At 41.2% G+C, this 26506-nt stretch overlaps 1 protein-coding gene across 6 annotated transcripts in view; it reads left to right on the forward strand.

Annotated features, from left to right (window-relative positions):
- MTM1 (myotubularin 1) overlaps positions 1-26506 on the forward strand; it is a 109874-nt gene that overhangs the window by 19946 nt on the left and 63422 nt on the right. For 3 of the 6 annotated variants that reach the window (XM_080652190.1, XM_080652191.1, XM_080652189.1), the window contains 3 exons: positions 4218-4289; positions 9293-9365; positions 11081-11175. In XM_080652190.1, coding sequence (XP_080508316.1) covers positions 4227-4289; positions 9293-9365; positions 11081-11175 — 231 coding nt within the window. In that variant the 5' untranslated portion in view covers positions 4218-4226. Of the gene's footprint in view, positions 1-4217; positions 4290-9292; positions 9366-11080; positions 11176-15090; positions 15127-26506 lie in introns of those variants that run through there. The other 3 variants (XM_080652193.1, XM_080652194.1, XM_080652192.1) reach the window with 2 other exon arrangements.

A 26506-nucleotide genomic window follows, 5' to 3' on the forward strand; every position in this document is an offset into this window, starting at 1 on the left:
GGTCAGGGGCATGTACCTGGGTTGCGGGCACATCCCCGGTGGGGGGCGTGCAGGAGGCAGCTGATCGATGTCTCTCTCTCATCGATGTTTCTAGCTTTCTGTCCCTCTCTCTTCCTCTCTGTAAAAAATCAATAAAATATATTTTTAAAAAAATAATAAAACTCCTTTTCTGCTGAACTTGGGACCAGTCACATCTAACATGTTGTTGTTTTCTTTTAAAAAATAGAGACCATTTGGAAGCTCTTTTCTCTGGGTGGAAAGGACATTGCAGTGTTGGTCAAGAAGCCTAGGCTAGAGCTGGCCCTGCCACTAACTTATGCCAGGGCCTTGTCACACACCCTCTAGGCCAGTGGTTCTCAACTTTTCTAATGCTTCGACCCTTTAATACAGTTTCTCATGTTGTGGTGACCCCCAACCATAAAATTATTTTCGTTGCTACTTCATAACTGTAATTTTGCTACTGTTTGCTCTACGGCAGCGGTTCTCAACCTGTGGGTCGGCTAAGACCATCGGAAAACACAGATATTTACATTACGATTCATAACAGTAGCAAAATTACAGTTATGAAGTAGCAACAAAATAATTTTATGGTTGGGGGTCACCACAACATGAGAAACTGTATTAAAGGGTCGCAGCATTAGAAAGGTTGAGAACCACTGCTCTAGGCTCTCCTGCTCATCTCCATAATAGGGGGGTTTGGGCTTAAATCATAACAAAAGTTGTTTTTCAGCATCAAAAATGATAGAAGTCTACCTTAGGTTAGAATCTTGTAATTAGCATATATATAGGGAATTAAGTTTCAATTTTCACTTTAAAGCCACGGTAGCCTCAATTCAATGTTTTTTAAACAAAAAGGATTAAAACTTGAGCTTTAGAGGCTTTGGGCAAAATACTCTATAACCAAAAGGGTAGCTGACTTTTGTAAACTTCACTATAGTTTCTAATTATTATTGAACTATGTTTAGACCAATGTAGATATTATGAAAGTATAGATGAACTTTCCATGCTTGATAAGTTCAAGAAAGCCTAGGGCCTTTGCTCGTTCATCTAGTACATTTTCCACAGCACTGTACTGCTTCCCCTGGTCCTAATGAGACATTATTTTCATGTACTTTTTAAAGAGAAGCTTTATAGCTAGGTCACTACCCGCAATGCATTATCCTGATAGTCATTAACTTTCTTCCTAGTATTTATAGGGTCAGGACTAATTTGTAGAATAGGTTATGGTGTCAGCATTCAATAATTATCCTTTCATAATTGAAAAAGTGATAATAATTTGTTTAACAAATATATCGGGCACTGTTCTAAGACCTAAGGCCAGAGAGAAGTTAAATAACCTTCCCAAGGTCAAATACTGAGATGCAGAGTCAGAATTTGAATGGAGTCAGCTCCAACATCTATGCTTTGCAGCATCACATTGTTCCAGCTTCTGTGTATTTCAGGAATAATTGGAACCTTCAACAAAAAGAGGTTCACTGATGAGCTTTTACAGCGAACCTCATCTCAAAATTGACCCATCTTACCTGGGCCCTCGGATTTTTCAGATTTGTACTTGATCTAACTTTTAGTAGCAGTTAATGTAACTCTAAAATGAGCGCTTTAGATATAAAGACTGCATATTATATTAATTCATTTATATAAAATGATCAGGATGGGCAAATCTGTAGAGATAGCAAATTCGTGATAGCTTCGGGGCTGAGAGAATGGGGAGTGATGAGTGACTAATATTGGTACGGGATTTCTCTTTTGGGGTGATGACAATATTATAAGGTTTATTGCAGTTATAGTTGCATAACTCTGTAGATATACTAAAAGCCATTAAATTGTACACTTGAAGAGGGTGACTTGTATAATATTTGAGTTATGTCTCAATAAGGTAGTTAAAAATAAGGGGGAAATGTGGACTTTCCTCTGTTATATTTAGTTCATTTTAAATTGAAAAATTTAAATGAGTATTGAAAATAGGAAGATTAATCTTTTATGGTTTATAAACAGAAACAGGAAGGTGAAGACTGAATTGACTATATAACCCAACATTTTCAATTTCTTCTGTTGACTTGACAGTAATAATTAAACTTTTGTTTGAAAACACTGACTTTTTATAGTATTTGATTACTAAAAAGTGATTTTGTATCTGTTACTGAAGAAAATTCCCCAAATATATAATCTTTTTTAGTCAATAGAATAATTTTAAAGCAAAAACATCTTACTTGCTCTATCTAGTCCATCTCATCTATTCTCCTGTCTCAGAATTAAGGGTTATTTTGCTAGGATTTGAATTTAAGGTTAGAGAAGCTTTTCAAGGATATTCTGTCAGAATTTAATTCATTTTAGAGTTATCATTCATTAATCTTTTAATTTTTTAATTTTTTTTCATAAACTTTTAAAAATATATTTTATTGATTTTTTATAGAGAGGAAGGGAGAGGGATAGAGAGTTAGAAACATCGATGGGAGAGAAACATCGATCAGCTGCCTCTTGCACACCTCCCACTGGGGATGTGCCCACAACCAAGGTACATGCCCTCGATCAGAATCGAACCTGGGACCCTTCAGTCCCCAGGCCAACGCTCTATCCACTGAGCCAAACCGGTCAGGGCTCATTAATCTTTTTAAAAAGTTATTTCTAATTTTATGTTGTGCCACATCTTAGTATGAGTTTTAAATTTTTGAAGTTTAGTATCCCTTTTTATAAAGAAGTATTGTACTTTGCCCTAATTGTTCATTTTTATGCCTCAGCAGTAGTTCCCTAGTTTTAATGTTCAGGGATTTGGTGAACCAATATACCATCTACCCCATCATGATGTTTCACAGTATTGTGTGTTTTGCATATAATCACTCATTCACTAAATAGTTATGAGTGTCAACTGTGTGCCAGGATACAGCCATGACCCAGATGGACCCCCAGCCTTGCCTTGGAGAGCTCAGTTCTGAGGATGGAGGGCTGATAGTCCTAATCTTATAAGATTGTCCTCACCTGACCATTTCTCTGCCTCTTTATTCCCGTGGTTACGCTTCTCTGCATCTTGTCATCTCTCTTGGGCCTTAATTAATGACAGTAATTGACACTGAAAAGCTATCAGATCACTAGTTTTTATGCTAAGGTGTGTTGATATTCTCCATGCTGCATTTTGTTAGCAAGTAGTTACTTATTTAATGAGCCTGGGGAAAAGATCCCACAAATATCAACAGTCACTTTGTTGAATTGAATGCTGTGTACCTCCCTGTGACTTCAGTGTACTTCTCTGTCACTAACTTTGATTAATAAAATAACTGAAACATTACTTAGATTCCTGTTATAATCTTCACAAGTGTAAATCTTGCATTATAACATTGTATATGTTCTGACATGATTCTTTCATTTATGTCTGTCTTGTGATGAATATGCATTATTTAAGTTAAGTAAGTGAATGCTTTCCTTAGAAAATACTGATTAAATCAAATCTTACTAATTTGATTTCCATCAAATTCATGCCACTTTAAATTGCCTTAATTTGAATAAAATACAATTCTTTTTTTGTTGTTGTTAATCCTCACCTGAGGATATTTTTCCCCATTGATTTTTAAAGAGAGTGGAAGGGATGGGGAGAGACAGAGAGAAAAATATTGATGTGAGAGAAACACATCAATTGGTTGCCTCCCGCACTTGCCCCAACTGGTGCTGGGGATCGAACCTGTAACCAAGGTACATGCCCTTGACCAGAATCGAACCCACAACCCTTCAATTCTTGGGGCCATTGAGAAACCCGGCTAGGACAAAAATAGAATTCTTAAAGGGAAAAATACTGTGAGTTCAATTGTCTACCCTTTTTATTGCTCCGCTGCCTCTAAATAATCTTTAAAAATTAAGAAATGTGGAAATTTGAGGCCTGCTGCACAGTTGCTAAACATTAAATTCTTTTAGATGACTATTTGAATGCAATGAATAAAAAGTCCAGGAATATGTGTGCTATCTTCCTCTGGGCTCTCCTATGCATACATAGCTAGCTGCCCTTTCCTGTTCCTCCATAGTGCCCTGCACCTTTCACAGAGCTCTGTCCTTGACTGGTGCTCTGCTTAGTCCTTTGTGTGTGTCATTCCCACTGGAGACTACAGTGGAAATAGGGCCTGTAAAGTGTAGTACTGTTAGTTCTCAATTACAATATTTAAATAGCAGGTGTACATATGTCTGAAATTGCATACAATTCCATTGATATTGAATGTTGTCTTTCTTGGTAGAGTTCCAGTATGGCTTCTGCACCAACTTCTACATATAATTCACGCTCCTTGGAAAATGAGTCTATTAAGAGGGTAAGTCGAGTTTTCAGATTTATCCCATCTCTTTCTCTGCATTTCTCTTTTCATATTAGGCAGTCATTTTGAATTTATTGAATTATTAATTGCATTATTCGTTCACATAATGTAAATACTTCAATACATATGGTTTTATTTATTATCCCTCCTTGTTCTAGAAAAATCAGGCTACCTTATATGTTTTATTTGAGTTTGGTTTGTAAATCCTTTCATGTAACTTCATTTTTGAGAACCTCTGTGTTGTGAATATTACATTTGAGGTATAGGCAGTCCCTCTCCCCTGAAAGTTTTCTGAAAGAGATATTGGAAAACCCTCCTGAATATTGGCATTATTTTCTAATTATGATGATAAAATAGTTGCATGACTAAAACAAATACAATATTAACAGAAAATGGTTCAAAGTATTGAGGAGAAAATTATGTAACTAGAGGGAGATTTTGGAATATAAATTGGAAGTAAGGGATCAATTTAAAATAAGCTTTATTCATGGCCTTTTAAGGCTTTTGATACATTTTCTTGATTATCCACCGCAAAGGTTATTTACACTCCCAATGGCCATGTAAGGGGATGCAATCAGAAGAGAGAAAACTGATGTCTTTTAATTTGTATATCCCTGATTACTAACGAGGTTGGTCTTTTAAAAAAGAAGAAAATGTGCTTTTGTTTATTTGTATTTCTTTTGTGAAGTGACTATTCATCTGCTGTGCCTAATTGCCTTTGGAATGTTTGGAGGACTTTTTCTATTGATTTATAAGTGTTCTTTATATATTACTAGTGGCCTGGTGCACGAAATTTGTGCACATTAAAAGGGGATTAATTAGAGGAAATATTTTAATATTGCTATTTGCCCTTTCTCTATAATAGAAGTGTCAGATTGAAAGAAAATTAGTAAAATGTATATGAAAACCTTCCTCCTGTCAGAGTCTGGGGCACACCACAGGACCCAGAGTCAAGTCCCCGTCCACCCACATGCACCTCAAAATCGCGTGAGACCCATACCCTGTTGCCCCCCGCCTCATTGGGATAGATCCAGACCTGGCTAGTCCCACCCTTGTCAAGTCCCGCCGGGCAGGGAATGTAACCTCAGGTCCCCTGGCCTGGCGCCAGGACAGGGGGTGTGGCCTGAGGTCCCCAGCCCAGACTGGGGTGGGAGGGCATGCCTTGAGGTCCCCTGTCAAGCCCCACCAGGTGTGGGACATGGCTTGAGATCCCCTGTCAAGCCCCGCTGGGTGGGGGGCATGGCCTGAGGTCCCCTGACCCAGCACTGGGGGTGCACCTTGAGGTCCCCTGTCAAGCCCCGCCAGGCAGGGGGGTGCAGCCTCAGGTCCCTGGCTTGGTGCTGGGGCAGGGGGTGAAGCCTGAGGTCCCCGGCCTGGTGCCAGGGTGGGGAGCGTGGCCTGAAGTCCCCTGTCAAGCCCCACCTAGTGGGGGGCATGGCCTGAAGTCCCCCGGCCTGGTGGGCCTGGTGCCGGGGTGGGGAGCGTGGCCTGAAGTCCCTGTCAAGCCCCACCTGGTGGGGGGTGCAGCCTGAGGTCCCCTGGCCTGGCACTGGGGCAGGGGGAGCAGCCTGAGGTCCCCTAGCCCAGCACCAGGATGGGAAGTGCACCTTGAGGTCCCCTGTCAAGCCCCACGGGGGCGGGAGAGGGTGTAGCCTCAGGTCTCTGCTGATTGCTTGTTAATGCTCCTTATGGGAAGTTGGCCTCAGCTGTGGGTGCAGCCATCTTTGTGATGGAGTGATGGTTAATTAGCATATTCCCTCTTTATTAGATAGGATAACCAACTCTTTATAGTGTACATTACAAGTCTTTGTCCTAATTATTTTGTTTTTGTTTTTTATTGACTATATTCCCTGAACTGTACACTACATCTCTGTGGCTGGCTTATTTTATAACTGGAAGTTTGTACATCTTATTCCCCTTCACCTTTTCACCTAGTTTATTGTCAACCTTTTAATTATATTTACAGGATTTTGTCTAAAGATATTTATAATATTTTGTTCTTATTTTGAAAGTCACAGGTTTAAAGTTTTTATGTAATCACATCTACCAAGCTTTTCCTTTATATTTTCTGCTTTTGGTATTATGTTTATAAGGACCCTTTACTCACCAAGATTACATACATTTTTATTGTATTTTAGTGATGTTATGGTACAAGAATCAGTTCTAAACACAAAGTAGCCCTAGCTGGTTTGGCTCAGTGGATAGTGTAAGTCTGCCAACTAAAGGGTTCCAGGTTCGATTCTGGTCAAGGGCACATGCCCCAGTTATGGGCTTGATCCCCAGTAGGGGGTGTGCAGGAGGCAGCCGAGCAATGATTCTCTCTCATCATTGATGTTTCTATCTCTCTCTCCCTGTCCCTTCCTCTCTTAAATCAATAAAAATATATTTTTTAAAAAGTAACTCCAAGAAGGTATAACATTAAAATAAAGTATATACTATGCTAATTTCATGTTATCCTGTGTTAATCAAACATTTTTTTTCCTTATTTTGTGGTTGAATTATTTTTTCTTCTGACCCAGAACTGTGATATTTCAAAGGCATACTGAATATTAAATTTGCTTATTATACTTGTTTTTGGTTAGTGAGAGGTGGTGTTAAAGGATTATGGTAATTTATTTCCAGTCTTCCTATCTAATAAAGAGGGAATATGCTAATTAACCATCACTCCATCACAAAGATGGCTGCACCCACAGCTGAGGCCAACTTCCCATAAGGAGCCTTAACAAGCAATCAGCAGGGACCTGAGGCTACGCCCTCCCCCACCCCCGTGGTGGTTGACAGGGGATCTCAGACCACGCCCCCCCTCCCTGCGGGGCTTGACAGGGAACCTCAAGGTGTGCTTCCTGTCCTGGTGCTGGGCTAGGGGACCTCAGGCTGCTCCCCCCGCCCCACTGCCAGGCCAGGGGACCTCAGGCCGCGCCCCCCACCTGGCAGGTCTTGACAGGGGACCTCAGGCCATGCCCCCCACCAGGTGGGACTTGACAGGGGACTTCAGGCCACACCCCCACCCCAGCACTGAGCCAGGGGACCTGAGGCTGTGCCCCCTTGTCTGGCGGGGCTTGACAGGGGACCTCAAGGTACACCTCCAGTGCTGGGTCAGGGGAACTCAGGCTGTGCCCCACACCCAGGAGGAACCTGAGGCTGCACCCCCCTGCCAATGGGGCTTGACAGGGGACCTGAGGCTGTTCCCCCCTCCCGGTGCCAGGCCGGGGGACCTGAGTCTGCGCCCCCACCCCCACCCCCCGCCTGGTGGGGCTTGACAGGGGATCTCAGGCCATGTCCCACACCTGGCAGGGCTTGACGGGGGATGTCAAGGCACGCCCCCCCCCACCCCAGTCTGGGCTGGGGGACCTCAGGCCACGCCCCCTGTCCTGGCACCAGGCCAGGAGACCTGAGGCTACGTTCCCTGCCCGGTGGGGCTTGAAAAGGGTGGGACTAGCCAGGACTGGATCTATCCCAATGAGGTGGGGGGCGGGGGGGGGGGGCGGCTGGGTATAGGTCTCAAGCGATTTTGAGGCGCATGTGGGTGGACGGGGACTTGACTCTGGGTCCTGTGGTGTGCCCCAGACTCTGACAGGAGAAAGGTTTTCATATACATTTTACTAATTTTCTTTCATCTCTGACAGTTCTATTATAGAGAAAGGGCAAATAGCAATATTAAATTATTTCCTCTAATTAATCCCCTTTTAATGTGCACGAATTTTGGGCCACTAGTATTTATATAAGGTGTGTGGTTTTTCTCTTTATTGAGGAAGGCATTTCTGGCTGGGGACAACTTGTCTTGTCCACCTAGTTAAAAATGCTTAGCTTGCAAGCACTAAAACATACTGAAAATTGGCTAAGAATTTTCATTTTGTGCCTGAATAAAAAAGATATAACCATTAAAAACCCAGGAAAGCACCCTTCTGTGATAGCTTGTATATTACCTAAATACACAATTCCCATTTATCTCATTTGATAATACTTTGCATAGCCCTTGATAATTCACAAAAGTGTGCTTGTGCATTTTGTTTCACTTAATACATTCACAAAACCCCTTTGAGGGAAGTATTAACTTCACACATGAAATGATTGCAGTGTGACATTTTGGAAAACAACTAGAAAAAAATGAATGAAAAGTAATGCTGAGAAAAACCTTTTGTCCAAACAAATTTTAATGATGTGCCTCATATGCCCTAAAGTGGACACAGCCAGCCCGTCATTGCTATGAATACACTAGGGCAGTTGAATAGATTGAGAGACACCTTACTAGGCATCCGGGTCACAATGGCCAATTATGTCATATTACACTTAGAACTTCCCTGTGGGTTTCAGTGGTTACTACTTGCCTCCATGAGGGAGCTGCTGTGGCCATTGAATAAGGCACAGGCCTGGAAATACCTCTGAAGCCAGGAGGCCTAGAGACATGGCAAGTATTTGTGTAGATGGTACCTAAGCCTCTTGTCAGCTCCAAAGTTCAATAACAGCTTTCCTCTTATCAAGCTACCTAAGTGAGGAAGGATCTTAGTAAAATAAGAAACCCAATATGTAATAAAGGTTGTTTTTTGGCATTGTAAGAAGAGTCTGTGATTACTGTGGCTCAGGTAAGGCCCCATTGAAAGAAGTTTTCATTTCTACTCTTAACAAAAAAGGTAAATGACTAAATATTTAATATGAAAAAAACTGTCACAGTATACATGTATCTATAGAAGACATTTAATATTTACTTTTTGTCATTTTTCTGAATGCTGTTAATAGTGAAGTGCTTGGAAGGGGTGTTTAAAATTAATATTCGTTAAAAGCATGCTAATATTATTTGCAGACTAAAAGTTATCACTGCTAATGAATTTTCAGGGTATGTTTTAGTTTAAATTTTCTGTGCCAGTGTTCTATAATGATAAGTATTTCTCTGATTTTTTTTTCCTTTATAAAGTATATTTCTGGTCAGTTGTGTTCCAGGTTGCTTAAAAACCTGTGCAAATGTAATGTCATTACTTCTGATGCCACTGTTTCATTTACAGACTTCTAGAGATGGAGTTAATCGGGATCTCAGTGAGGCTGTTCCTCGACTTCCAGGAGAAACTCGCATTACTGGTAAGGATCCTGTGAAGTTAGGATTTGCATAAATTGGTGAGAGGTCCAGCAGGATCAGGTGGCTTCTATTCCTCATGCTCTTAGAAGTCAAATTTAGACAAATAAGCTAGCTTTGTTTAAAAGTGTTAATATGGAGAGAACTCTGTGCATTAGTGATCAAAGAGTTCTTTCAAGAGCTTTGTGCTCTCCAGGATAATGATACACTTTTCTCTGTATCAAAGACATAATTATTTTGGGGGAAAAATGTGGGTTATCTCTTGAAAGTTACTTATTGGAGTGATAAGCTCTCATGGCTTGAGGTTATAAGGACAAAATGATATTAAGGTTTTTAGTCTATGATGTATGCTTTAAAATGATCAAGTTAAAGGCTTCGAATCTCAGTATTCTCTTCTTTGAAACATAGGAAACCATAATGGTTTAAAATAGCTTTCATTTGCCAGATAACTGAAGTTAGTAATATTGATGTCATAATTTTATTGTTGACTTATTTTTTCATGAAAAATTCATATTAAGAGGAAGGTATCTACTTTGGAAGAACCAGATTATTCTGGTTTAAGAATACAGACACATCTGACAGCTTCTGAGCCAAGGGCTGATATTGTAGGCTTTCACATTTTACATTAGGGTCGACTCCCTTTCAGATATCCATATATTTGGTGATAATATAGTTACCATTGTTTCAGGGAACCTTTGGTTTATTGACTAAGATCTTGATAGTTTAGCTTAAATGGATGGTGCTAATTAATTAGATTAAGGTCATAGATGTGGTGCCTTTGTGAATTAGTTAACCATGCATCAGGAGAAACTATTTCATGTCCACCGACTTGCAAGCATTCCAATTTCTGGATAAGAGCAAAGAGGATAGCTTACTTTTGGTGATTTTCACATATGAAGTTTTGGTGCTCTGTATCAGTGCCAAAACCTTAACTGGTGTGTAGTAACTGAATTAGCATGAAGTAGCCTTACTGGGTATTTTTCATTTAGTACCTGAGGAGAAAGGGATTTCAAGCTTGTTTTTAAAAATTAAAAGCCATTACATTCAAGGACATCCTTAAAAGATAAGAGAAAGATACATTTTTATAATAAATTAACTCTCCTAATTTAGTTTCTCCTTATGTTTGATTCTACCAAAATTGTACTATTCTCTTGGCCATCTGTTTTATATCATTTAAATGTTTGAGATGTATCTAGCTAAACTCTCATCTGGACTACTAAAAGAGAAAGAGTAGACTATCAAAACTTCTCTACTGCTGACATTCATTTATTAAAAACAGCACAATGTTTGTATGATTAGAGGTTGGCAAACTTCAAACCCCATCTGATGGTTAGTCCATGAGACTGTCCTACGGAATTGCAATCCTCTGGTTGAAATAGCTCAGCAGTTACCTTTATAACCTCTTGAGAGTAGCAGCATCAGTATCCTCATTCACTTTTGCTCTCCAGCTGTTATTCCCTTGCCCCAGGTAGTGACAACATGGTGGGCAAGCTCAGAGAAGCACCACTAGTGCCTACAGGTGATGTGTGGCCCCACTCGTTCCCTAATGGCCTCACTGGACGGAGCATGGTAATGTAGAAACATTGCCAGTGCTTGCTTTCAAACTTTTCAGTGACTTATTGTAGTTATTAGCCAAATAGTTTATATTAAATTAGTGCCATTTGTTGTATATCTTGGTATATATTTCCATTATTTTAGGGTACTTTTTTTATCTTAATAGACAAAGAAGTTATTTACATATGTCCTTTCAATGGCCCCATTAAGGGAAGAGTTTACATCACAAATTATCGTCTTTATTTAAGAAGTTTGGAAACGGTAAGTAGAATCTAAGACCATAAAGATGACCCTAACTGTTAAAGATAATGCTAAACTGTTTCTCTTCTACCTTTCAAGATTGACTGTGGCTCAGATTAACATGGGGGATACATTTGCTTCTCAACTCTTAATTTTTGGCTTATGCAAAGCTTATTTTACACTAACACCTATGTATGTAGGAATAGAGTGAATTAAAAAAATAAGTTTTGTCTCTCATAATAGTGGGGAGGGGTTGGTAACTGTACCCACTTGCTAGTTTGGAGAAGTTAGGTGGGTGTAGAACAGTGGTTATTTAGAAGAAGCACAGAGAAAATTCACCTGTGGAGCTTAAAAACACTACAGTGTCCTAGATTTATTACATCAGAACATCTAGCTCTTTGGTCCAGGCACAGTTGTAATTTTTAAAACATCACAGAAGAAGATACTGATGTGAATCCCTTGTTCAGGCCCACCTCTCTAGAACTTTTTAAGTGTTCGATTACAAAGCATCAGGTAGCAGTTTAGAACTAGGCTGACTATGGTGTGGCTTAATGCCACTCTACCTTTTCATTCCAGAGCCACGAAATGTCTACCACAACATTTTAAGTAATGTTCCACTGGTGGAAAGATGAGATGGAGACAATATGCTCCAGAAGGGAAAGAAGGAGTGAATGGCCTCTGTGACTGTCACAGAAGGACCTATAGTAGATGTGGTGGGTCTCCATTGCTCAGGCTGGCCTGAAGGGACACTTTACTTTGATGAGATGGACTAAGGGGGAGTGAATAGGTTCAGGGTACATGGAAGAGAGCCCAACAGCAGCTTTTACACAGGAGATAGTGAGACTATTGGGGGAATCTCACTTTTGTTTTATTGCTTTTACCCTGCAATTTCTTCAGGACAGTTCTAATCTAGATTAGATTGCATCTTTTGATTATTTTTATGTTCAGTATTGTGTCCAAAGTCTGAAAAAATCTGTTTATTACTCCTGCTGCCTTAGTTGTAGGAGTTTACTTCTATAATATTCATAGACCCATAGGGTCCTGAGATTGGATATTTTATTTATGTGAATCTATTCAGGCTTCTAAGTAAGACTGGAGCTGAACAAATGTTCCTCGTTTTACAAAATGCAAAAGAAGAGTCTGGAAATTAACAGAGCAGTGAGCTAGATGTCAACTCTTGGCAACAATTGGCAGCAATTCTAGAATTAATCATTTAAATAGATGACTTTTAAGTAACAAGAAAAGAAAGAAACCATTGGGAGTGTTATTCACATTGTCTTAATTTAATCAAGGCATGTAACAGACCCCAACAAAGAAACATAGGCCGAATAGTGGCAGTACATTTAGGTGGAGTTATAGACTGTGTATTAAAAACTTGCTACCAACCAGGAAGGGCGGTCACTCACATCTTGTAGTGTGGGCCCTTTGCCTCCAGTGTGTCTAATGCAGTGCAAATGAGCACATAGAAAGCATGCGTGTCCAATATGTGAAAAACACAAAACTAGCCAATGTGCTAGATGGCAGAATTGGAATTGGGAACTATCTTAATCAGCTAGGATTTTGGAGTGAAACTAATAATATGAAGTTTAGCATTAATAACATTTACAGTTGTATCAATAAAGATGGAAGAGGTTTGTTTCAACAGGGGCCCATTCTTATTTGACCCAGTAATTATACATGATTGATTAAAAAGTTAATAGACATATAGGGTGAATTAAGAAAAGTATAATAACGGCAAGACAAAATGAGATGGTAGTCCTACCTGAAGAGTCGTGTTCAAATCCTGATGCCATATTTTAAGAGGAACAGTGACAAACTAGAGATGGTTCAGACAAAGGGAACCAGGCTAGTAAAGGTGCTGCAATATGAGCAATGATCAAAATAAATGTTGATCTTTCATGTGAAGAGAAGACAAAGGGAGACATGTCAGAGCTACCTTGGAATGTATGAAGTAGCTTCTGTGAAGCACGGATTAGACTCATTCAGTACAGCTCCCAAGGGTCACACTGGGACAGATTAAAATATTTTATGCTAATACTGTGTAGGGGAGATTCATCAAAAATTTAGAATTAATGCAAGTGTTATAATGCCTTCACCTCTGAGACTTTTGGCTTGAGCCACACATATGCCTGATTCTGTTTTATGCTGTCATTAACGATGAACTGGAAAAATTATTGAAACTGGTGCTATGACAAGATTGTGTATATTGTGTGTTCTAAATGATGTAAAACAAACAAAAACTACCTGTAGAAAAGAGGCCAGAGGAAATACACCAAAAGTTTTAGTAGTTGGGGTATTTGGAGAGCGGGTGGAATTAGGCATCCTTTGTTTTTTCCTCTTACACTTGGAAGGAGTATATAGTCTTTTTATAATTGGGAAGACACTTAGCAAGCTTTATTTTGTTTTCATATGATACTCTAGAAGGTGGGAATTAGTGCTGAATGGGTGAATAAAATGCGCATTTGACACTGCCAATTTTTTTCTTCTTCCACTAAGTTTTACATTAACCTTTTGACTGATTGGACACAACATTTAGTCCAGGTATAAAAACAAGCAGCTAATAGCAGAAAACATCATATAAAGAAAGCCACTTACGTGGTTATGTAGAAGCCCAAAAACAGTCATCATAATGTTTCTTAAAGTTATAAAAAATACAGCATTAATTGTGGATTCTGTTGCAAAACATGAATTTTTGTTTGACAAAGAGCTGTCATCTCACTGGCATTTTGAAGTGGACACCTGTTGGTTTCAGGTATGTAAACACTGCAGTGGAAGTGCAATCTGACTCCGAGTCAGCTGTCCAAGCACAGTAGTCATTTCCTTAGATTGTCATGGTGGCCCTCCTTCATGGTCTTCCCCCATCACTCTGGCCTGCACGATGCCTCCAGAGCAACCCTCCTTAGACCTAGGCTGATCAGCTTACTTCTCAGTTCCAAAACCTTTGTTGGCACCCTACTGCCTTTAGAATAAAATTCACTCTCCTTTATATGGCATAAAAATCCTCCTAACTTCTCTTGTCTTGGCTCTTACGACATCTCCCATACTGTTCTCAAACTACAAAAAGCCTCTTCCCTTTTCCCAGCCTGAGAAGCCCTCCTGTGCCTCTGTACCTTGCATGTGTTGTTCCCACTGTACCTGAATGCCCTTTCAGAAGCCACTATTCATCCTTCAGAACCCACCACAAAATCATGTCCTCTCTGAAGCCTTCTCTAGCTTCCCGTAAAGATATCACTCCCTCTTTGTGTCCCTAGAGCCCTTTTTCTCATATCTGTATGTTAACACTTGTTATGAAGCCTTCCCTGGCCACTCTGTCTAAACTTGTAATACCCCTCCCAAAACTTCCTCTCTCCCTTCCATGTTTATTTGTTTCTCCTGAGCACCTGCCACTATCTCCTATTTTATATATTTCACTGATTTATCTTGTTCTTTGTCTGAGGACAGGAATGCTTGTCTATCCTCAGCACATAGGACAGAGACTGGCACATGAAGGTACTCAATCAGGCTGTGCTAAATAAAGGAATTCTGTCTTACTTAATATGCTGCTTTGTCTTTGGTCCTAAGTAATGGTGGGTCCTTTTGGCCCTTTGTGCCTAGTTAGTACAGAGTCCAGTAGACAGTAGGTGCTCAGTAAAAGTGGATCCAATGAGTGAATTTAGAAGGGAACAGGCCTCATCACTGTGATTTTACTACATCTCAAAGATCATAGCCACCTTTTGATCTTGAGGGTACTCAGGAATTTTTTTTTTGGTGTTGATCTTGTGAGTCCAGTAGAGGCCACTTTAGGCATGTAATACTTTGTAATCTGGTAGACTACCATGTGAGAGGTGCTTCCAGATTCCCTTCTAGGAACACTTTGAGTTCAGGTGCTACAGAGGATGAGAAAGACAAATTGACTCTTTGCTTATTCATGTGTTCATATCTTTATTCCAGAAACTTTCATTGAGTCCTGTGGTGAATCTAACATCATGCCAGGTGAATGATGTGGAGATGAGTAATTGTGGTATAACATGGCAAAGTCTGCAGTGGTTGCGTAATGCTATGAGGTTACAAGGGAGAGGATGATTAACTGTGTGATGAGTCATAGAATGCTTTACAGAGGAGGTAATATTTGAACCAAGTCTTGAAGAATGGTATCAATTTCCTGGACAGGAGGGAAAGTGGGGGGAGCATATCAGGTAGAGAGTTTTCATATAACATGTATAGCAATATGAAAAAATACCATATATGGTGGAAATGGCTGAGTGCTCTATTGGAGCTGGAATATAGGGGGTAGAGGGAGGAGTGGAGAATGGAAGGCAATGAAGCTGTATGCATGTTACATGGAGAATGACATATCAGATGTGTATTTCAGGAAGAGGAGTCAGGTTGCAGCATGTATGATACATTAGGAAGAGAGAGACTGGAGGCAGGAAGTTATTTTCATTTTCCAGGTTAGCAATAAGAGCCTAATACAGCCCTAGTTGCAATAGAAAGGAGGGGACAGTCTTGAGAGATTCAGGATTTGCATGGCCATTAGAGGCATGAGTTGAAGAAAATATTCGAGTTGAGAATGATTCCTGTGATTTTTTGGCTTGAATGATTGGGACTGCTCCCAGTCATCAAAATAGACATTATAGGAGAAGGAATGTGTTGGAGATAAATCCCAGGGAAAATAAGTCTGAATGTGTGGACATACAGCAGTATAACAACCAGGTGGAAATAGCTCAGAAGCAGTAGGAAACATGACGAAGGTTTCTGAAGTTATTAGCATATCAGTATTGGGAAAAATCATGTACATCCGCAAGATTACTCTCAAAGAGATGTGGGCTGAGGAGAGAACCCTAGGGGACATGAACATTTTTCCATGATGGGAAGAGAAGAACCACTGGAGAAGAGAAAGAAGAGGCAGTAGAAAATCTGAGAAGGCTTTGGTGGAAGTCAGTAGAAGAGAAAAATCTCAAAAAGTAAGGAGTAGAGCATGGTGTGAAATGTTACAGAGTTTAGTAAGATAAAGAATGAATAGAACCCAACCAGCGTGGCTCAGTGGTTGAGCAGGGGCGTGCAGGAGGCAGCTGATCAATGATTCTCTCTCATCATTGATGTTTCTATCTCTCTCTCCCTCTCTGAAATCAATAAATAATATTTTTTTTAAAAAAGAATGAACAGAGACTGTGGAGGGTGGCCTTTAGGAGGCACTGGGAGCCCAGGTAGAACAGATTTTGTGATGATGTGAGTCTGATTGGTCTCTCTTGCTCCTCTTTTTACCTCCCCATGGAAGATTTGCCAACTCCCAATCCTCAATACATTTCTCTCTATTCATTCTTTGTCCCTTGGCTTCATCTACTCCCTGGCTCCAGTCACTTCTCTACAGATAACACCATATGTTAACAAAGGTCTTGAATTTACCAAGACTTTTTCCAAACACTCTCATTCCATCCGACAACAGCTGACAGATAAAGCAGATGCTACCCAGCCCATTCCCTAGACCCGTGGTCAGCAAACTGCGGCTTGCGAGCCACATGCGGCTCTTTGGCCCGTTGAGTGTGGCTCTTCCACAAAATACCACAGCCTGGGCAAGTCTATTTTGAAGAAGTGGCGTTAGAAGAAGTTTAAGTTTAAAAAATTTGGCTCTCAAAAGAAATTTCAATTGTTGTACTGTTAATATTTGGCTCTGTTGACTAATGAGTTTGCCGACCACTGACCTAGACACTCCCTCCCCATTGGCTTTGCTTTCTAGTGCTGAACTTTCTTCTGACCCCAGTTTCTCATTTCTTACTGCTTGCTGAAGTTTCCTTGACTTTCCACCTGGCAGCCCAGACATATGGCCAAACCAAAATTCCTCAGCTCTTTCTCCCTTCCCAGTTCCTTCTTTTGGCATTGTGTTTCTCTTAATGGTGTTACTTTTCTTCTAGTCACCCTAGAACAGTGGTTCTCAACCTTTTTAATGCTGCGACCCTTTAATACAGTTCCTCATGTTGTGGTGACCCCCAACCATAAAATTCTTTTCGTTGCTACTTCATAACTGTAATTTTGTTACTGTTATGAATTGTAATGTAAATATCTGTGTTTTCTGATGGTCTTAGGCGACCCTGGTTGGGGGTCACCACAACATGAGGAACTGTATTAAAGGGTCGCAGCCTTAAAAAGGTTGAGAACCACTGCCTAGAACAGGGGTGGGCAAACTTTTTGACTCGAGGGCCACAATGGGTTCTTAAACTGGACCAGAGGGCCAGAACAAAAGCATGGATGGAGTGTTTGTGGGAACTAATATAAATTCAAAGTAAAGGAGCGGAGGGGAGAGCAAGAGAACCGGATAGAACAACCGGATCCGGCCCGCGGGCCGTAGTTTGCCCACGGCTGGCCTAGAATCACATCTCTAATCCCCTTCTCCCTTCTCCTCTACAGTCTTCGTTACATTTTCCCAGTTCTTTCTAGTCCTGTTTTCTCACCCTAGTCCAAGGTCTTATCACCAGCAACTATCTCCCAGGCTATTGCAGTAATTTCTCCTACTCTATTCGTGTTAGCTCCCTAAGACATTCTCACAACCTTATCATTCCTTTGCTCAGAAACTCTCATTGGCTCCTTTCCTTCCTCATTTCCGATTCTTTAGGCCAGGTACTTACAGTCCTCTGCAACGCCCACCCCCCCAACTCATCTCTCTAATCCATCATACATGCTGTAATCTGACTTCCCTTCTTGAAATATACATCTGATGTCGTTCTCCATGTAATGTGGATCCAGCCTCATTGTCACCCCTTCTCCACTCCTCCCTCTACTCTCTATATTCCAGCTCTAGCTGTCATTCAGCCCCAACACACACTCTGGATCAAGCTTGTTCCCTAAACAAGCCCTATGCTTTCTCCCCTCTGGATTTTCCTTCAGGACATATTCTCCACCTAGAACATCATTCACCACCACTACCCCCACACATTTTGAAAAATTATTTTGAAATATTTAACAAAATTTATAAAGGATAACATAACCATCTGAGGATCCAACACCTAGCTGAAGAATTCCCATCTTCCCTTCACTTCAGAGATAATCACCATCTGAAGATTGATATTTCTCACTCCTGGTCATTCCACACACTTCTTTTAAAAATAGAATGGAATATAGGGGATGTGAAGAAAGCTAAAGGAGTGAAAGCTTTTAAGACTTCCAAATAAGTAGTTGCCAACCCTTGGCAGTATAATTTTGTTCTAGAATTAGGACTGCTGATGAGATGAGAAAAGTGTTATATATATATAGTTTTCATTTTCGGTTGATAACTCAGAAATAATACCTCTTCCTGGATCAAATTCAAGGACAAATTTGTTGTTAGGATTTCCTCTAAAAGATAGGAGCATAGTGATTCAATTCTTCAGGCAGAGTATCACCCAAAGATTCTTGGGAAGTTTTCAGTCATTATTTCTTCAAATAGGTTTTCAGTATCTTGCTCTCTGTCTTCTTCTGGCACCCCCATAATTCTGATGTTGGTACGCTTGAAGTTGTCCCAGAGGCTTCTTACACCATCTTCAACTTTTTGGATTCTTTTTTCTTTTTGCTTTTCCGGTTGAGTGTTTTTGCTTCTTTGTTTTTCAAATCTTTGACTTGATTCTTGCGTTCCTCTAGTCTGCTGTTGGGTCTCTGTATAATATTTTTTATTTCAGTCAGTGTATGTTTAATTTCTAGTTGGTCCTTTTTCATATCCTCGAGGGTCTCGCTAAATTTATCGGCCTTTTCTAGGATATTCTTGAAAAGCCTTATAACCGTGGTTTTGAATTCTATATCCAGTCCTTTGTTTTCCTCCATTTCTTTTGTTTGTGATCTGTTTCTTTGCCTCCACATTTTTGCTGCTTCCCTGAGTTGGTAAGGTAGCTTTGTGTGCTAGGTTTCCTATATGGCCCAGTGGGTCGGTCTCCCCAGTTAACCTGAGGTGGACACTCTTGGTGCACCCCTTTGTGGACTGTGTGTACAGCCTTGTTGTAGTTAAGTCTTGATTGTTGTTGGTATCACTGGGAGGAAGAGACCTCCAGGCCAGTTGGCTGTGAGGATCAGCTGTGTCTATGCTGGTAGTTCGGTGCTGGAGACAGCATTATAGGATTAGACTTGCAAAATTGCAAAAGCCTCTGTGCTCAGCTTGGATGGGGCAGAGTCTCAGGGTGGAGCAGACAGTCTTGGCTTCCTGTCAGCCCTGCCCTTGCACGCGCGCCTCCAGACCTCTGCCTTCCGCAACTCCCCTGAGTTTCCGCCTGACAGTCCAGATTCCCCCTGTAAGAGCATGGGTCCCCAGGGGCTCGCCCAGAACTGGGGTTCATTGCAGTCGGAACTAGGGTTCAGTGCAGTCAGGAGCTTCTGACTCCCTTCTGCTAGGGAATGCCTGCGGCACCCTCCGCATTTAGCTTTCTCTGCGAGCACTAGCGTCCTCCAGACCCGCCGAGGCTCCCCCGGGTCTCCGAGTCTCCATGTGCCTTTCTCTCTACCTGACAGTCCAGACTCCCCCTGTATGAACCTGGGTCCATGGGGTTTCGCCTGGAACTGGGTTTCAGTGCAGTCGGAACTGGGGTTCAGTGCAGTCGGGGGCTTCCTTCCCCCTCCCGCCAGAGAAAGTCAGCCAGGCATTCAGTCGCCCTTCCTCTCTGCGCGTGTCTCTGTACCTCAGCCCTCCTTTGCTGCTCCTCTGATTCTCCGTGAGCTTTCCTCTTTCCTTCTAGTTGTATAATTTCCACTCAGCCAGCCTTCCTGTGGTTCTGGATGATGTTCGTTCTGTCTTTTAGTTGTAGTTTTGAAATTGTTGTGCGAGGCAGCAGTTTAGGTGCTTACCTATGCCGCCATCTTGGTTTCTCCCACCCAAAGATTCTTGAATACCATGCAAGACCCTCTATAAAGACAGAACACACATTAACTTTTATTCAGTAAAGGTATTTCTGTGTGGGACCAGAAGAACAGGTCTGTTTACTTTGCTTTTTGATGGTTTACCAGTGCAGAGGCTGGACTTGGAGAATTGACATGGCTGGATACCTTGCATGTCCACAGGACTCTCTCAAAAATGTCTGGTTCTGAAATGAGCTTTGGACAGGTGCTAGGTACCATGACACCCAAAAGCTGGGCATCTAACAAGTGTGGCCACACTTAGGTTCCATGATCTCTCTAATTGGCTGCAATTTCAGCTGCAAGTCTTGGATACCACCCAGAAGGGAAGCAAAATTTACCTTCCATTGTGGACATTTCAAAGCCAGACATGTACGTTTTCCTGAGGGAAGGCCCAACCAATTCATTATAAGCAAGAATAAAGAGGATTCCTGTAGTATTTATCTTTTCAGGAAAATACATTGGAAACTTTTCAAGATTGTTCTTTTTAAGCTCCTTCTGTCTAGTGGATTTGGTACCTCTTTTTTTTAAAGGAGGTGAAATAATGTTAAAAAGACTAGAATAATAAAACATCCTAGTATGTCTGTAGGTAAGAACATCAGTGGGAACTTAGCATCCACACTCTAGGTATTCTTTTAAACTTCAATCTTAAATTATCTTATATTGCTGCTGCAAAATTAACACTGTTTTCAGTTTACAGAATGTAATTTAATTGTAACACCCTTCTCCATGTTCTTTAGCTGACCTCATCTCTTGCTGTGTTGAAAAGTTAAAAGTCATCCTCACAAATCTCTTATAAATTTCCCTCTCATCACCTGATGATGTCTGTTTCCACACATCCTTTCCTTCTCTCCTATCTGAGAGGAAGGACCTAGATCTTGTCCAAAGCAAATCCCTCTACTTGAGCCTTTCTCTGGAGCCTTAGTGCCCCATTATTCTTTAAGTCTTATGTTTGTGGTTTTCATTGGCTCCTCCCCTCCCCCTCACCCTACAGACCTACTCCAGTCTCTTTATTTTAAAACACCTTCTTGCGTCCCTGCTACACCCTGATACTACTATCCTCTTTCTTCCCCTTCTTTGCCAGACTTTTTTTAAAAACTTAGTCCACACTGCTTCCACTTTCAATCTATTAACTCCTTCACTTCTTGTGTTCTGGCTTCTGTTCTCTATTGAAACTATTCTTTTACTGCTCAGTTCCAGTGGCCTTGGTTGAGTCCTCAACTTTTTAACTTCTCTGCAGCTATAGGTCTTGTTGATTACTCCTTCCTTCCTTTCGAAATGCATTCTTGGCTCTTCTGCTTCTTTCTGTCTCCTGCCTGTCTCCTGCCTTTATTGCAATTCATTTCTTTCCCTAGAGTTCTGTGTATTTCCCTAGAGTTCTGTACTCAACTTTTTCTTTCTCAGCTGTCATTTGCTTTCCAATTCTATAGCTCTAGTCCTGATCTTTTATTTTTTTATTCATTGACTGTTTCAGAGCCTGCTGTGTGCCAAGCACTGTGCCAGGTGGTAGGAAATAGTGGTGCACACAGCAGACATAGTCTCTCCCTCATGAAGCTTTAGTTCTGATGGCATTGACAGATGTTAATTAGATAATCACACCAATATATAACAACAAGCTGTGGTAGGTTTCATGAGAATAGTACAGGGGTACAACAGTTTAAGGAGCCTGCAAAATTATCCTGAGAAAATGATGCTTGACCCGTAGCCTGAAGAATGAATAGGAGTTACCTAGATGCTGGGCAGCAGCTGGGTTGGAGAAAATAAGCTGAGAGAACAGCATATGAGAGGCCCTGAGACCAAAGAGATTATGAAAAGATGACAGTGTGGATGGGTTGGAGGCCAGGAGAGCATTGAGAGATGAGCAAGAGAGGTTGATGATGGCCAGATGACCTAGACCTTGTAGACTCTGCTAAGGGTTTGGGTGTTTAGAGGTGAGCAATGTGAAGCTTCAGACGTGGTTTAAACGGAGGAATGATAGCATCAAATTTACTTTTGTAAAAGATCACCCAGGCTTCTGGGTGGAGGGAAGATTATAAGCTGCGTAATAGTAGCTGCAAAGAGACCACTGTGCCTTTTCCAGTGGTCCAGAGAAGTTGCTGGTAGAGTTGGGGAGAGGTTAATAGATTGGAGATTTATTTAAGAGGGAAACATGAGAGACTGGATTAAGAATAATGGAGAAGGGTGATGACAAGGATGACTCCTAGGTTTCCAGCTTTGGTAACTGGAGTACCAGCCATGGAGACAGGAAGATGGAGTTTGGAGAGAGAAACATCACTTGTTTAGTTCTGGACATTTTTAATTTGAGTGTCCTTTGGGATCTCTTCCAGTTCTGTATTTCCAGCTGCCACCTAGATATCTGTTCTTGAATAATTTATCATAACCTCAAACCCAGTGTGTCTAAAATTGACAAAGTTAATCTTCCTCCAGAACCTCCTCTTATGTTCTTCACATCTCATGGTAGGACCATTATTGTCCCAGGCACTTGAGTCAAAATCTGAGTCATCTTTGATTCTTCCCCAGACACTCATCTCCTTTTGCTTTCCACCTCAGTCACTCTCCGCTTTCAGATCCTCATAGCCTCTCACTTGCACTAAAACATTAGCCTCCAGGATTCCAAGGAATGGGTATAGTCCTCTATACTCATTGAGAGACTTAGAGGTACAGAATTTTAGTCCTCTACTCCCATTCATGGAGTGCTCAGTGCTACTAGTTGAGTCTTCATAAACCATCATTCTGTCATTGAATTTCTCTTCTCAAAACACATTTCATGGAACCCAATCATCTTGATCCAAGCCCTGGAGTACTATTCCCCAGAGAATTCTGCAGCCACCCTATCTTAAACCTGGCCCTGGCCTACTTGTGTGTGTGTTCTTTTTTAAATATAAAATCCTTATGTTTTTCCACATAGATAACTGATATCCTTGTTGCCTGTTCATGAAGGGTAATCTCCAACTGATATTATTTTATTTTTTAAGTATCATCTTTAATGTTACCTTCACCACAGAACCTTCATGTGACCCAGTTGATAGGAAATCATCTTGCCCTCCTATAACCTCTCATTCCACTTTGGACCTTTTTTATGGTTTTTGGCACTTGCATCCTAGCATTGTTGCTATTTGGATACATGTGTCTTATCTCCCACACTGGGCCTTGAGCTCCCTGAGGGCAATGTCTGCATCTTATTTCATCTCCATGGTCCCTAGGGAACAGTACAGTTTCTGTTACTCAGTATACACTTAAAAGAGAGATAGTAAATGAATGCATCTTTTTAGGTTGCTATATTTACTGCTGAACTATTTTAGATACTTAGAGGTCAGAGGCACAGAATTGTGAGTTAGAATGGACCTTTACGAATCCTTAAATATTTAATGATATTTAGATAGTGATGACTTAGGTTTCTAGAGAGGGAAGCTAGTTTTCCTATTCCTGGATCTTCCAGTTTGGCTGGCTGGGTTATCTGATTTTGAACCTGTCATTCAGGGAGTACATGGCATGTAGCCTCATTATACTGTGGGTGCCCTTGGTCAGAAGCTGACTAGTTTTCCTCAGTGTTCCATTTTTTAAAAGATTTTAAAACTTTTTTTTAAATATTTATTGTTGGGAGTATTACAGATGTCTCCTCATCTCCCCCCCTCCCCATTGCCTCCTTCCACCCGGTTCCTGCCCTGCTCCAGGCCTTCACCAACCTGTTGTCTGTGTCTATGAGCAATGTATATATGCATATAAGTTCTTTGGTTAATCTCTTCCCTCTGCTCCCCTTCCCTCTGAGATTCCTCAGATTTTTATGGATTTTTAGAGAGAGAGGAAAGGAGAGAAAGAGAGAAAGAGAAACATCCATGTGAGATCGAAATATTGATAAGTTGTCTCCTACACGTCCCTACCAGGGATCCAGCCTGTAACCGGGGCAAGTGCCCTGACCTGGACTCGAACTGGCAACCTTTCAGTGTGCAGGATGATGCCCAACCAACTGAGCCTTACCGGCCAGGGCCTCAGTGTCCTATTTTGTGTTTTGTGTTGGGTCAGGACAATCAGAGCTATAGAATTCCCACCATATTAGTACAGGGACAAAGAACAGCAAAGTCTCATCTCAATTTTAATTCTTCTTCCTTTTTTTTTATTCTTTCTTCTGTGTTGCTATTAGAGTGTCAACCTTTTATTTAATGTCTACTCTATGTATTTAGGAATACAGTTGAACAGACACTAATAAATCTCAATATAATCTAAGCATAATAACAGACTGCCTGACAGTATGTTTTAATAACTAGATTGTATTAAGAAATAAATACATTATAATATACAGCTATGTATGTATATGGTTACTGAGTAGTATCTTTTTTTAATTAGGGATTTGGATTTCAGTCATATAGTGAGGTGTCTTATTCCATGAACAGCTAAAAAAATGCCTCCTTATAGGTACAAACAGAAAGGCCTGTAGCTACATGCCAGAGCATACTGAGCCACTCTAGTTGCATAGCACAGCTATGTCTTTCAAATAATAAGGGATTCTTTGCTGTAATAATGACTTCCATTGTTTTTTAGCTACCATATGACAGGCACCATGCCAGATAATTTATGGCCATTATCTCTAACTAGAGGCCCGGTGCATGAAAATTCATACACTGCAGAGGGGGTCCCTCAACCATGCCTGTCCCCTCTTACAGTCTGGGAGCCCTCGGGGCAGGAAGCAATGCCCCCATCACACCTCTGCTGCTGCCACTGCCGGCAGTGCAAGCCTCGGCCGGCCCTGGTTACCTGAGCCTGAGGCGGCCCTAGGTGGCTGGACAGCCACCATCCAAGGCTTGCCTGCACCTTGGGCTGGCCCTGAGCGGCTGGGCAGCCACCATCTGAGGCTTGCCTGCACCTCGGGCCGGCCCTGGGCGGCTGGGGGGCTGAGGGCACTGAGGGACTCTGGCGGCAGGCATGCTAAGCGGCTGGACCCGCATGGGGGTGGGCCCAGCCGTGCTGCGCGCCTGCCGCCCCAGTGGGCCTGAGGGGACTGGGCGCTGCCATCTTGTGGCTGTGGGTGCCACCATCTTTGAGGGCATGACAGTCAATTAGCACATTCCCTTCTTATTGGCTGTGGGCGCTACCATCTTTGTGATGGCATGATGGTCGATTAGCATGTTCCCTCTTTATTAGATAGGATAAACCCTACTCTACAGGTAAATGTGGCTGAGAGATACAGTAACTTGTTAAAATCATACAGCTAATAAATGTCAAAACTCAGATTTGAACCATTTATGTCCAACTTAATAGCTTGTGCTCTTTTCTCTACATCATAATAACCATACTCTTATATTTTTTAAACTTATTATTTTGGCATCATTATAAACTTTCAAGAACTTTGAAAAATAGTGCAGAGAGTTCTTGTGTACGCATCACCCAACTTCTGCAATAACTGTACTGCTTTATCAAAACCAGGAAATTCATTGGCACAATACAGTTACAGCGGTTTTTTAAAAATCTTTATTGTTGAGATTATTACAGTTGTTCCTCTTTTTTTCCCCCCATAGCTTCCCTCCACCTGGTTCCCACTCCACCCCACCTCATGCCCTTACCCCCCCCACCACTGTCCTCATCCATAGGTGTATGATTTTTGTCCAGTCTCTTCCTGCACCCCTCACACCCCTTTCTCCCCAAGGATTGTCAGTCCACTCCCTTTCTATGCCCCTGATTCGGTTATATTCACCAGTTTATTCTGTTCTTCAGATTTTTTATTCACTTGATTTTTAGATTCACTTGTTGATAGATATGTATTTGTTGTTCATAATTTTTATCTTTACTTTTTTCTTCTTCTTCCTCTTCTTAAAGAATGCCTTTCAGCATTTCGTATAATACTGTTTTGGCAGTGATGAACTCCTTTAGCTTTTTCTTGTCTGTGAAGCTCTTTGTCTGACCTTAAATTCTGAATGATAGCTTTGCTAGGTAGAGTAATCTTGATTGTAGGTTCTTGCTATTCATCATTTGAATATTTCTTGCCACTCCCGTCTGGCCTGCATAGTTTCTGTTGAGAAATCAGCTGACAGTCATATGGGTGCTCCCTTGTAGGTAACTAACTGTTTTTCTCTTGCTGCTTTTAATATTCTCTCTTTGTCTTTTGCTCTTGGCATTTTAATTATGATGTGTCTTGGTGTGGTCCTCTTTGGATTCCTTTTGTTTGGGGTTCTCTGCACTTCCTGGACTTGTAAGTCTATTTCTTTCACCAGGTGGGGGAAGTTTTCTGTCATTATTTCTTCATATAGGTTTTCAATATCTTGCTCTCTCACTTCTTCTGGCACCCCCATAATTCAGATGTTGGTATGCTTGAAGTTGTCCCAGAGGCTCCTTACACTATCTTCAAATTTTTGGATTCTTTTTTCTTTTTGCTTTTCTGGTTGTGTGTTCTTTGCTTCTTTGTATTTCAAATCTTTGACTTGATTCTTGCGATCCTCTAGTCTGCTGTTGGATTTCTGTATATTATTCCTTATTTCAGTCAGTGTATGCTTAATTTCTAGTTGGTCCTTGTTCATATCCTTGAGGGTCT

Source organism: Plecotus auritus (genome assembly GCF_963455305.1).
Source record: "Plecotus auritus genome assembly, chromosome: X".
Taxonomy (NCBI): Eukaryota; Metazoa; Chordata; class Mammalia; order Chiroptera; family Vespertilionidae; genus Plecotus; species Plecotus auritus.